The sequence below is a fragment of the Venturia canescens genome, chromosome 4, assembly GCF_019457755.1.
Source record: "Venturia canescens isolate UGA chromosome 4, ASM1945775v1, whole genome shotgun sequence".
NCBI classification, from domain to species: domain Eukaryota; kingdom Metazoa; phylum Arthropoda; class Insecta; order Hymenoptera; family Ichneumonidae; genus Venturia; species Venturia canescens.
In genome coordinates this window covers 8,594,716-8,608,591 of record NC_057424.1, presented here as the reverse complement: position 1 = coordinate 8,608,591, position 13,876 = coordinate 8,594,716, and the positions used below count along the sequence as shown (strand labels likewise).

General features: G+C 40.2%; 1 protein-coding gene across 9 annotated transcripts; it reads left to right on the top strand.

The window, feature by feature from the left end:
- Nucleotides 1-832: 832 nt before the first annotated feature.
- LOC122409327 (uncharacterized) lies at nucleotides 833-13,600 on the top strand. Of its 9 annotated transcripts, none has more exons than XM_043416806.1 (5): nucleotides 833-1,187; nucleotides 7,353-7,620; nucleotides 9,489-9,590; nucleotides 13,156-13,281; nucleotides 13,405-13,600. In XM_043416806.1, the coding sequence occupies exons 2-5, from the start codon at nucleotides 7,449-7,451 to the stop codon at nucleotides 13,500-13,502; spliced, it is 498 nt and encodes a 165-aa protein (XP_043272741.1). In that variant the 5' UTR covers nucleotides 833-1,187; nucleotides 7,353-7,448; the 3' UTR covers nucleotides 13,503-13,600. The 9 variants fall into 9 exon arrangements, with proteins under 9 accessions (XP_043272741.1, XP_043272740.1, XP_043272735.1 ...); XM_043416805.1 differs by lacking the exon at nucleotides 833-1,187 and adding an exon at nucleotides 3,619-3,794 and having other exon boundaries at nucleotides 7,357-7,620; XM_043416800.1 differs by lacking the exon at nucleotides 833-1,187 and adding an exon at nucleotides 3,619-3,794.
- Nucleotides 13,601-13,876: the final 276 nt, after the last annotated feature.

The window sequence follows — 13,876 nt, the reverse complement described above, 5'->3', positions numbered from 1 at the left end:
CCGCGCTGCAATAACGCAAATGGCAAAATCAATAAAATGTCCAGGGAATAAAGAATAAAACAAAGGAATGAATGGGAGCAATGATATTAAAGAAAACTGATCCGAAATGAGCGCACGGCGGAGCGACTCGGGAACCGCCCGATGTCATTGTGATGCGCGCAGTAACTAATTCACCCTTTTGCTCTTTTCGAACGCGGGAAAAAATGCGCGCTTGTGACCGTTGACGAAGAAATCCCCTGCTACAATCATACTCGCAAGGGAACAATGAAAATGATATGGAGCGTTACGAGAGCCGTGCCCAAGGCACACCCAGGATCGATCAATGTCTCGATGAGATATAAACGTCGACGGAATTCAGTGTCAATATATTCTCTCTCACTCATCTCTTATAACACGGAGTTGCAGACTATCCCGTTGAAATTTCTAGCGCGAGGAGAATTTTTACTACTCATTTTTACTGGCAAAATGTACATTCGCTCGCCACCATTCGGCAATCTGTTTTTTTTTCTCTCTCTCTTGCTGCGGGGAACAGCTTGAGATTTTGAGAATGAATCGATTCACGGATTTCTAGTACGAGCAACGAGGTGCTCTCCCGAGAAACTTCTGTGCTGATAACAGCAGGCGATAATACGTGGCTCGGTATTACTCATGCCTTATAAATATTCAAATGAGGGCTGATATGCGGGTTTTTGTGGCCCCTTCGGAGCAGAAACAACTGGCTAATGTCGACTGTTAAATCCTCGGCTTACTTCGGATATCCATTTACACCGCTTGGTCCGGTATCTCGGTCTTTTTCTTTGAGGACTCAACAGAAGTAATTTGCAATCCAAAGTGCGCGGGAGACTCGTTCGGTTATTTAACTCGGAATTGACATGAAAGTTTTTCAGATATTCTAATTTTCGTGTTAAATAAAAGTTGAAAAAGTCGTTGAAAAGGAGGTCAACAAATTCCGAGGGAAGAAACGTCCGACGATGCGCAAATGTAATTTCAGTGGATCCACATTTTTGTGGACGAGAATAATTGTACTTGGAGAAAACGTAAAGTTTTTGAAGTCTTTCGATGTGACGCAGCAGTTATCCTTACTGCGGAGTAGAGCATGTAACAAAGGAGCTCTGTCGTATAAAACTCGAAGGCCCTTGTCCCTGTAACAGGATCAATAGGCTACGTACCCGGACCCTTCTGATGCGGTGAGGATTTCGTTCATGCTTTCTCGTTGTCTTGCTTTTTATTCAGACTCGTTTGCTTTTTAAGCTTGATTCACAATATTGCGGTGCTGACTGAGCATCGGCTCAGATTTCGATCACGGATGAATGTTGTTTCGGCTCGTAAGATCGATCGAATTTCTTGCACTTTCATAGTTTCGCGTTCCTATTTATCGGCCAAGAAACAAACTTTGTTCGATGTTGATTACGATGCGTGGACGAAAAGTCATCATTGCATTGCAGATGCTCCAAGATCCTTCAAATATTCGTGTTCGCTTCAACATGCTTTTTGTGTATTCAGGGCCATTTGAGTAGTGAAAATTTGTGTTAGAAATTCTATTTCTCGCTCAGTTCCTTCCCGTCTCTTTCTCTCCCTTTCTTCGAGGTTTTCCAGTTTCCTCGGAGACGCGAAAGGCCTCACAAAAAATTGTCAGAGCTCTGCCTGAAAAAGGGACGGAATTGAGAGAAGGTCGCTTTTGAGTGGAACGAAAGCGCCTTCCGCGTGTGGATGCTGGGAGCACGAAATCGAATCGAGATTGGAGCGAGGGCGAATCGTGAATGAACCAGCAATAGTGTGGAACGAGCCTTACACTCGCACACGCGTTACAGGCAAACCGCATAGAAGCGTTGACGGATCGATTAAGATTACACACATTCGTGTGGCGGAGCATCCGAACGATCTTCAATACACACACACACACACACACACACACACACACACACACACACACACACACACATGAGATTATCAATTCCATGTCGTAAGTCCAGGCCCGCTTCGCAGCTAAAATCGTTGTAATAAACAAACAGTCCGGAGCGTTGCTTCGTCGCATAACGCATATATTGAATGAATGGGCTCGTTAAAGTTTTCTAGCTCTATTGGCAGTAATCTTCGGAGCAAGAACCGTATCAAAATTACCCGCAAACGCAGTAAACTCGTAATGAGTATTGATGATGAAGAATAAACTGAGAAATTGAACATTTTTACAAGTGAAAAAATCGACGGAAATCATGGAAACGGGATTTCTTATTTTTTCCGAGGTTTTATATAAGTTCGATACTTTTTATCAGTAATTTCAAACAGGAATCGTACGGAGAACGTTGTAAAATCACATGTGCTATAATCGCATTGAAACGACCCGGAGCGCACGTCACACGCGATCACAATATAATTTATTGCACGTCAATATTTGCGTCCTTTGTGTAGCGAGAGAACAATTGTACTGTTGAATCCTACGAGATCCATTCTTCATTGAGTTCTTTATTTATTAAATGAGCGCCTGAAACCGTCTGAATTGTCAGCAGAATCGATTGGTCGGTAATGTGCACAAGAAACCGCCCAATAAAAAAGGGATCATTCGCCTGCCTATTCTGCATGATAAAAGTCAAATTTGCCAAAAAACATTGACTAAAATCGAGTCGAAACTTAGTTCAAACGCGAGGCTTTCTTTGACTGTGAGAAATAAATATAAAATACAGAAAGTTTGCGCTCCATTCAAATATATCTACACTCGCGACCAGATGGCAAAAAATACACGTGCTTTGGGAAGGTGAGATTGTCACGTGAAATCAACTTCTAGGCGAAGAAGAACCCAAAGAAATGACGAGCCTCGAACCCTCTTTTGTGTTCTGCTTCTGACAGGAGCTTAAGGTTCTAAGGTCAGACATGTTATCTATGTATTTGGGCCAAACAAGACCATAGTAATATGAGAAGAGCGAAGGATTGCATAATTTTGTTTGAGATTGCCACAAATTGTTCGGTGCATTTAATCTCTGTGCATCCAAATACAGCAATTTGTAATTCCTCTGAGCATAAAACATTAAACGAAACGGGCATCATCGTCGCAGTGGCTCGAACTTAACTTATTTTCTCATTCCAGATGCGTGTCGCGCGTTCCAATAGTCGCTGAGGTCGCTGATGCACTTTTAGCGCATCGAAACTGCGATCGATTCGATCGGCTGGCTGGCAAATGCTTGAAAAATTCATGCGCAGAGACAAGGATGATTTTGTGATGACAGGAACTCGGCACGGACGCGCAGTACTTTGGCTTTCCCGATGGCGAACTATTCCAAAGTTTTTTCAATGCCACCCCATGCTACCGGTTGCACGAACAGCATGAATGAAGACTAAAACGGTATTGGAGCGGTCGGCCGCGAGGCGAGGGACATGCTCGCGTATTACGTCGTCGAAATTACCTGTGAAAACATGGTTCCTGCGCACGCACGTGCAACCAGCTCTTTTCCTTTGTAGCGTACATGCGGCGGGATCGAGATCCTCCGTTCGTAGTGGTGGACGATTATGAAAGCGAGATGTCCGTGTGCGTGCATGTGCGCGTAAGAGTCGCGAGACTCACACCGGGCTCGTCGCATAGAAACGACGCCGCACGGACTCTTTTCAGCCCCCTCGTTGAGCGCTTTCAGTTACACGCAGTCCGCACTACCCGCCGGTTGTTCTTCCGACGAACCGTCGTAGCGCGTTAACGCGGATCATTTCAATAGTAAAATAAGAGACCCGAGGATCGTAACTCGAATTTTTAAACTCACGAAGAAAGCAGCCTTTTCTGTTCTTTCTGTTGAATCGTCGATCGAAATGTAATTCCATGCTTTTGCTTTCGCTTTTGCTGTTTTTCGAATACGAGAATATACGACGGACTCTAATGTTTCTTCAGGCCAGAGATAATACGAAAGTCATCGTAGAGTTAAGCAGCTCTTAGCCGAACCAAGATTGCGCCATGCGTTCATCTACGTCACATGTCGCGGACGCAGCGTCGACTCCACCCTGTTGTTTTAGAAACCCATTATTCACGTGTCGTTGTGACAGCTTGTAACCCCGAATGAATTCGATACGTCCCCGAGTCCGCTTCGGGTGTTGAACAAACTTCTATTTTTCTTTCGATACTCGACCGCTTTTTTAATCTCCGCTCGAGTTTATGAGCATGAGAAATCCGAGACTTATTGATAACCTCGAGATTTCGTATGAGAATAAGAGAGATAACCCTCGTGACTTGGTGCACTTGAACGGTAAAAAAGTTCAGAGGTCGTCGAATAGGATAAGCAGATAAGAGCGTTGGTTCTACTCGCGCGTCACTGTCGGTGCGTTATTCACAGTTTCAGACCTTTGCTTGCTAGCAAAACACGCCAACAAGGGAGCACGTTTTTCGCGGGTTTTCGGTTGATAGTTCAATGCGGTAAGTGTCAGGAATCGTGATCGAATCTTCCTCGGAAGACACTACGGCTAAACTCTCGACACGTTTACTCATCGAGCTACTTATCGGTGCTTCGGAAGAGAATTTCAATATTCTCACGCAGATTCCTTTGCTTAGCGAATCGTCAATTTTGGTGAATCGTATTTTGTTGAATCCTTTGATTCGATTTGTGTTTTTACAGCACATTCCTATTATCGTGAGTATTGAAAAAAGTTCGTTTTGTTTCTAAAGCAATAATGTGAAAAGAGGAAGTAAAATTTGGGAAAAATTGACCAGAACGAGTTACGAACGACGCTGAAGTTTGCAACGTCGGAGTCCAACGAAATGAACGAAAAGAATATTTGTAATTCATCATTTTTTTGTTTCACGAATCATCGATGTGGGCTGAAAATGACGAATTGGAAATTCGGCAGGAAAGAAAATTGGAGATTTACTGAAATTTATCGAGAGCTTTTTCAAAATCATTATTTCGTTGGACTCCAACGTTGCAAACTTCAACGTGTCATAGTTACGAATGGAAAACAGTTTCTTAGACCGAATCAATTGCCTTTTTCTCAGCCTCTTCCGAACGACATAACGATCGCGATGATTATGTTATTTTCAATAATCCGTCGTCATCCGAGAAGTATAACTCTCGTAAAAGTATATTTTGAATGATATTATTTATTTTGTTCGTTTCTCTTTCCTTGCGGCGAGTTTGATGAGAGTGTCGCTCGGAGGTGACAATTCCGTTGAAGATGTATTAAAGTTTGTCGGTAAGACCCTTAATTGAACTTAATTAACGATTGTCGAGGACTTTCGTGAGTCATCTAAAAAACACACGCACACCCATAAACAGACACGTACGCGTGCGCGTGCGCGTGCTAAGCGGCTCAATCTCGCATGAATTCTACGATGCACTTTACCTATTTAAGCTCTAGCCCTCGAACGTTCGAATGACTTGACTTGTAGTAGCGCGCGACTGGAACGGCTTCGAGAGTCTTGAAGAAGCTTCTAATTATTGAGACGAGGGTCATCATTTGGCCGAGCATCTTCATCTGGGCAAATTCTCCACAAGAAATTTCGCCAACTTTCGTTATTATTGCACCGCGAATCGATATTTTTCGACTAAAAGTCGTGCAAATACAAACAACTCGTGTCGTTCGGCTTGTTCGCTCACGTTTCTCGGCCTGGATGATCCCTCCATGCAAATGTCCTCGTACGTATGAAAGGTAAACTTTGATCGAAAACTACGTGGAATTTTTCAATCGTCCCTCGGGCCTTCTGTCGACTGCGGTGCCTCTTTAATTCCAGTTTATTTCTAGTGTTGTTTAAGATGTGAGAAATAATTGAATTTCCGGTTTTAAATGCAGAACTCCGAAAGGTGACTCAGCCCTCTGAGTTTTACAGCTGCCGATCGGAGATTTTTTCTCAAATGACGCTTTACTTTGCTGAGAAAAAAAGGATACGAAATTCTGGACCGGAAGTACAGTTTAGAATCGTAGTATCCACAGTTACTCCGCACTTTTCGAAAAGTAGCAGCATCTGCTGAGGTTCGACTCTATAGTTGGAAAATATTTTAACTTTCTCAAGTTTCATAGTTTTCAGTCGTAATGTACATGTTCAATGTTCTCTTATTTTCATCTCTCGTCGTCCAGTACAGTCGCCAGCAGGGGATTATTGATACTTATATCCAAAGTTAATTTCCGATATGCTAATCACGCTGAAGCATTTGCCTGCTCGAAAGACGTGAAGATATTTAATGAACACTTTGGAATGTTAGTTTAGGCTCCCGAAAATTCGAACACTGAAAATTCATTGCGTGTATAATTATATGAATTGAGGAAGTCTTTTTTTCATGACACTCCATTTCCTGGTTTTCTGGTGATTCTCGGGAGATGATCCGGGGAGCTAAGTTGCCGGGTATTTTCCTTGTTTTCTTGTGCGTATACACTTCAAAAGTTAATAGTTTTGACCCCTCGTAATCTAGGAATTTTCTGAACGAGCGAGCCTTCTATCGGTCACAAAAATATTTCATTCGTCATAAAAGTAACGTAGTAAGAAAATTGATTGGTCGGTGCATCTCATTACTGCCAGATCCCCTCAAAATGTAGTTCGTGGTTCTTGATAAAGGGCATAAGATATTTGAATGACCGTCTCAACAGAGACTCAATCAATCATGCATATTGGTCCGCCAACTATGTTACTATTCGTTCGCCTCGGTGCACTGAGAAAAACCATTTTTTATGTGGATGGCAAATGATTTAGTTTATTCAGTTTAATTGGACGAAATTTATGACGCTGAAGTTTGAAACATCGGAGTCCAACGAAATGATCTGAAAAAACCGTCCAATAATTGCAGTAAATCTCAATCTCGTTCCCCGTAGAATTTGCAATTCGTAGCTTTTCAACCTGCACCGATACTTCGTGGAATAAAAAATGGCTGAATTACAAATGTTTTTTTTCTTCATTTCGTTGGACTCCAAAGTTGCAAAATTAGCGGCGTTGAATCAACAAAACCGTCGAAATCAAACTATTTCGTTCGATCAACTGCGATATCATTTCTTTGCTTGCCCATACTTCTTAGTTTCTCCAACGAATATTCGTTTGATTTTTAATGATGAAATTGGCTGAACGGTAATCCTTCGCGGATGACAACTAAATTAGTTTGTTGCTTGATATACTTTGCCGCCTCAGCATGGATTTGTTGAGCTGCACCAAAGTTTCGTTGCTTCGAACAATAGCTTGTTCCAGCATCTGCAATTTTTTTTCTTAATAATAATTTTGTTGCCTCATCGAACTCGATATATTTTTATTGAAAATAACAGAATTTGGTTCTTCCTGTGTTCTTTTCGACGCAACCCTTTTGTTTCATCGCTTCTGGCCCTGACTGAAATAAGAGCTCTGCGTCTAAAACAGTGCTCGCTCAGATTGGATCTTACATACAAATCTCTTGTCCGCACAGAAAGGCTGTACAATTTCCTGCACGCACCAAATTATGGATTGAACTGGTGACAACCCATCGCGAGGATGACGAGGAAGGAGGCGCGTTGTGGCTAGCATGACTGAACCGGGCTTTCGTAGGATCATCGTATTATTTCTACTGTCGTTGGTCGGTGATCTTGTCGCTGTTACGATAGTAGATCGAAATCCTGATGACGATGATATTCTCGAGCATCAAGTCACGTACGCGGATGCTCTCGCCCAGGCAAAGAATCTCAAAATCTATCCAGGTAATGTGCTAATATTTCAAAATCACGATTTTTACTCGCACACATTAATAATCTCCAGCAACTTGTGAACCTCGTAATTCCACCGGATTTGTCTCTTGATAGCCGCGATTCATACAGTAATGAGGACTCTAGACATTCGTGCGTGCTTGTAACATTTTCTTTCTTCTAGGAGCAATTTTCATAGCATTTTACCAAACGTTACTTTTTTCCATATCATTTCGAACAGGCAACCCTGAAACTTTTTGTTATCGAATATCCATTGTGCAATCCTGGATTGACAAAATTACGAGAATATACGAATCAACCAAACGGCTTCCTGAAATACGCCGAAAGTAATATTCGGTAAAGCCTATAGATTGCTTTCATTGAATGAAAAAATCTCGTGCGTTGACTCAACAAACTCTGCAAAAGGATAAAATTCATTGGGTCCATTCATGAGAGCGTTTTTGAAATTGAAATCATTTTTTTAAATGCCCGAAATATTTTTTTGTGCCATTCTACGAATACTTGATATATTATTTAACCAATTTATTTTCTCAGTTTGAAAATTGCCATTTCAAACAAACGATTGAACAACGATTCATTGCATCGATTAAAATATTTCGTTGAAAAGCTTCTCAAAGTTCCAATGCATAATAACAAAATTTTGTCGACAGCTTTCCCAGAGCTCCGATTCTTTGTGTTAACAAATAAAACAAAAGAATGAAAAAAAAAATAAAGCATATTAGAATTTTTCGATCCAACAAAGACGATTCTTCCCGCAATGGATAATGTGTAATTAATCGAATGATTTGAGAGCATGAAGGAGCACTTACTCATTAATCGCGAACGTGGAAACCATGCAGACACGGTAAGGCGGTACGAAGCGATGGACGCCATAATAATACAGTGGTCATTGCATAATCCTCTGTACATGCTGGCAGTCTTCTTAATGAGAGGGATGAAGTATGCATTTAGCCTGAATTCTCGTATTTCTCGTAATTTGATTGTGTATCAGGCACAGATTATTTGACGACGTCCATGTAGAAACAGGATTCTCGGAGGTAGCGAATAACAACCAGTGGAAGGTTTTACGAATAAATTACACATACGCGTCATTCTATTAAGGGCTTACGTACACTTGTGATGGGCGGAAAAATGGAAAATTTTTAATTAGATATTCTTCAAGTACAATTTCTGACGAATATTCTCACCAAATTTCATAAATATCGGAGCATTAGATTCGTAACTAAAACGTGATTATTTCAGAATCGTCCACGATTACTAAAAAACTATTAATCCGGTCCATACCAAATTTATAGGGCTTATTTATTACAATTATAGCTAGGCCCTGGACGAAGGATTTCGTTTTTTGTTGGAAAAAGAAAAATTGTATCAAAAAAACCGAAAATTTATCACCTCAAAAAATGAATTTTTTGTTCAAACTGTTGCCATTTTTTTTTAAATCAAAATTTTTACAAATCCTTCGTCCAGACCCAAGCTATTATTATAATAAGTAAGTGGTAGAAATTTGTTATGGATCGAATTGATAGCTTTTTAGTTATCACGTCCACTGCAACTGATGCTCAAAAAAGGTGCTACAGGAATACAGCTGGAGTTGCTTCATTTTGAGAAATTTTTTGATGAAAAAAATTGTACAAGTACACGAACATATGTACTAATGAATAATATCGTTGACAGTTTTTCAATAAACATTTATTTTCTTGTGGAAAAAAAATCAAGAAAATCACGTTGTTTCGCCCGCTGCGAGTGTGCACAAGGCCTTAACGTGGTACAAGTCTCAGACGAACCCCAATAATGCCATTGATTTTGTACCAATTATCAATTTTATTTTTCTCATCTGTATCTCTCTTTCTTCTAATTTCCAGGCACGATACCAGGGTGCAAGGAGTGCACGAGCTCTGAGATGACCTACTGCAGAGACGAAAGTGTCCTCGCTGATCACTGCTGTTGTGACGGCAGTTATAACAGTACGTAAAATTTTTATTAAAAGATAATAAAAAATAAGAATTGGGGAAGTTTATTAGTCCGTTTCAACCAGCATACTTTGTTTGGCTGTGCTCCTCAAGTTTTGTGGTTCGAACTGTAGTTTGATTCAGCATCCACAAACCATACTATTTCGTACAGAAAATATTTTGTGGACCGTTTTTACCGCGACGTATTTCAATGAAGAAAATCGAAATCTGTTTGGCTCGACAAGCTTTTTTTTATACACATTTACTTCAATGACAAACTGATGGGGAGGTCGCTCGTCTCAGAATGGATCCGGACGAAAACTGATGCCTACGAGACTGACGAACGGGAGAATAAATCGCGTTACAGCATCCGAGTATCGATAATTATTTAACCAACTTTAATCCAATTCTGGAATTGAAGAGTGATGAATTTTTGCTGAGAAAAATAACGCGAACTCCGCACGAAAAGTGTGGATAAAAATTGAAGGCTCGTGACGATCATTCGAAATCGCTTGATTGCGCAGTGACAATAAATCGTGCGCGTCATTGAAAACGTAGCTCTGAGGAAAAAAGTCAATCAAAAAGCGGACACGCTTAGGTGGCTGGAGCACATTCGAACTACAATAAGTTTGCAGAATCGACGAGCATCGAGCGTCGTTGATCAGGGCCATGGTATAAAATACAACGATTTCTCCGCGGAACTGGGTTGACGGTGAATTACGTAACTATTAGATTTTATATTTTCTTGCTCCATGCTTTTTGTCAGTCGAAAGATTCCGTATACGGGAATGCGGAATCCTTCTTTCCGTGACACCGTCACTGAGAGGGGAAGAAAAACGGTGAACCTTTCAGAGATTATTCCGAGAGAAAAAAATGAGCCCGCTCGAAGAAGAGCGTTTTCGTGCCTGTACTCGGTTGAGGGATTAAATTTCTATCTCATCCGTCTTGGCTCGGGAACAACAAAAGAGGACAACGGAAAGAATTTAGATGCAGGTCGACCACTGGGAACACGATTGGAAGAAATAAAATAGTGGAAAATCGAACGAAGTTGGAGGAAAAAACAAGAGCTCAAATCGGTTTTGTATCACGCCACTCTCGTTACAAACTCAATTCTTTTTGTTTTTCTTTTTCTGTAATTATATGCGAATTGCGGAGAAATGAAAACTTTATTCGATCAAAAAAGCGAGAATTCGTAATTCTTTTTAAATCTCGTCGTTTTGCGTGCATCTGTGTGCGTGTGTGTGTGTGTGTGTGTGTGTGTGTGTGCATAAATCCGTTTCGTTGGGCGGACCTGCGTGACGTCCTCTTTCGCACGTGGACAATCACGCGCGCGTGTACGTTCCACTCTGTGCGTGTTTGATTCACGAGCAGTTCAATTAACATGGAGAAATTTGGCCATGAGTCAGACGATGCTCAATCGAAAGTATTAGTCATTATTGTGTGCGAAAAACGATCAACGAAACGAATATTGTTCAAAGTTTTGGAGACTAATTATTTCCAGTGCGTTGAATGTTTTTTTCCCCTGTCAAAAAGCTATACAAACACACCGAGTAGATTCATGAAAATGTTGGTCCTTAGACATATCTGTTCGGAAATCTGAGAACGCACGCAAAATCCAGGAGCATTTAAAAGGCCGGTGAAGGCCGGAAATTAATTACAGTGAAATGTCAACGCCCTTGCAGTTGAATGCATTCTGCACGAATCGTTGAAAACAAGCGAGGATGTGATTGAATATTCTGTGCACGAAGAACGACGAAAGATACGAACTAGCTGATCATTGGCGAATGTGCAATCGACCCTCGTCGGTCTTGTAGCTTCAACAAACTGGAAACTGAACTGCTCGCACGTTGCTTTGTTTTCTAATGGACTCGTGCAAAAACTCTATTGAGAGATTCCTATTAACGGGCGCTAACCAAAAAATGGCACACGATGAAATGTTGCGTGAATGATTCGGAAATAATTGTGCATTATCGAAGCGAATGTTTGCTCGAAAACTAACAATGGACAAACCTCAAAGCCTGCATGCCTGCGATACCACAATGGGGCGAACACACGCGCAGATGTCCTGTAAGGAGCGCAATGAAATCGCATGTTTGCACGAACTTATGCCACGAACGTGCGTAAGGAAGAAAATGTAAGAGTCGGGGAAATGCTAATGACAGCACAAAGTTTGCGATCCGCTCCGATCCGCCGTTTTGTATAATCGACAACACCTCCCACGAAAAATGAATCATCTTAAGGTAGATCATGCCCGTAGGAACGTATTTTATGGGTGTCTAAATTGGGTCGATTTTTACTTCCTAATTGAAGATATTATCACTCTAAATTAATGTCAAAGTTATCAATTCAAATTGTAACTTGATTTTTTCAACTTTTTTTTTAGCGAATGATATTACAAGCCATTAATTGAACGGGCATCCATCACTGACTGAACCCAAAATTTCATTCGTCTCTGGCTAAAATACTATAGTTTTTTATGTAAAAAATCGCATTAGAGAGCGCAAAGGGAAATGGATCAAGAAAAAAGTGTTGGCCCAAACCAAGAAGAAACAAAATGCCGAAATAAGCAAACGTGAGATTAGGAGCGCTCATTTTACCAATTTCGTTTAATCCTCAACGTAATATATAGGTTTATTGCTATAGTAAGACAATCGTCTCGAATTTTTCCCAGGCCTTCACTATATACTTCATTGTTATTGCGTATTTTTTCATAAACTTCGTAAAAAGCGTTGATTTTCTTCATCTTTAAACACGTTTATCTAAATAACCAATAAGACGAACCCTTTAAAATTTGATACGCGTGTGAGTCGACTATTTAAACTCTGTAAATTTCAAGATTTTCTTAAGAAAATCCTTTCGTGCATGAACTACCTTAATGACGATTGGCAATAAATTGAATTCGGATCCATTCAAATTCAACAGTTTTGCTATACAAACATATGCGAGTTCCTTAAAAAGGCTTAAAAAAATCAAATAATCTGATCAAATCCATCAAGAAGAAATGCCACAAAATATTGGGATCGAAAGGCGACGTAAAATGCTCTCGCATAGTTCTGGCGAAAAAAAAAACTGTAAATGCTGGCAGCGGGAAAAAGAGAATTCGAACACGTGAAAAACGACGAGTTATCGAGTGCGGTGTCATGTCCGAATGTGATGATAACTAGCACAGGAAACCTGCGTTGTAATCGAAAACCGGATACGAGTTTTGTTGCATTCAAGAAATCAGGGCTTAACCAAGACCAAACCCTATCAATTATCACTCGAGTATTTTTATTGTTTACTTCAAAGAAAAATTTATTTCATTTGATAATAATCAAAGTATGACAGAATTATGGTACTTTTGTCTGATCTAAAAAAGACCAAAAAATATTTTGAATAATGATTAAAAATTTTCGATAAAACATTGAAAGATACTGATGAAAAAATGACAACCGGAAATCGCGGTTTGTTGGTAGTATTCAGCGATATTTTCATCACTTTTTTTTAGGAATTAATTAGCCTAAAACTATAAAGATGTCGATTCGAATGCATTTCTCTATCGATTCTATAACGACGAGTGAAATTTCTTTTTAATTTTCAGAGGTCTTTCCATTCGTCGAGCACATTTGCCGATTAAGTCGACAGCCTTGCAAAGTAATTGCGGCCGATTGCGCCGAATATACGAGGCTGAGAGAATGCTGTTGTCACTCGTATCTGGCTTCAGTCTGTACGTTTTTTGAAAAAGTATTTAAATGATAAAGGAAATCAAAGTGGATCGATTTTCAGTCGATTCAACTCGTACGCCGATGAATATTATTTTGAAGTAATTTCTGTTCCATTGTTGTTACAGGGAAGTACATGGCCGGTGGCGCACCCACTACAGCCTCGAGTCTAACTGCCATTGTCGGAGCCCTCACGGTGCTCCAACTAGTTCGACGTTTATTATAGTCATTTCCCTATTATTATTATACATTAAATGTACGTACTTTTGCATTCGATTTTGCACATAGATTGCTTGCTAGATAATAAATTATTTTTCCATCGCATTCGTTCATTTTTATTCATTCATTTGATGCTTCGTCATTTCGTGCAAAACACGTGACAATCTCACACTTTTGTCACGTGTTGTGATTCGAGTGGAGACTCGATAAATTGTCAAAACGTGCATACAAAATGAAAAGAATTTCATAAAATCTGGTAAATGTATTCTTTAAAAATATATAAGACAATATAAATTTTTTAAAATTTTTCTGCCACATAGCTCTCGAGAATTGAACACCAAAGTTCACGTGTATAAGCATAGAGTTTACATATATACAGTT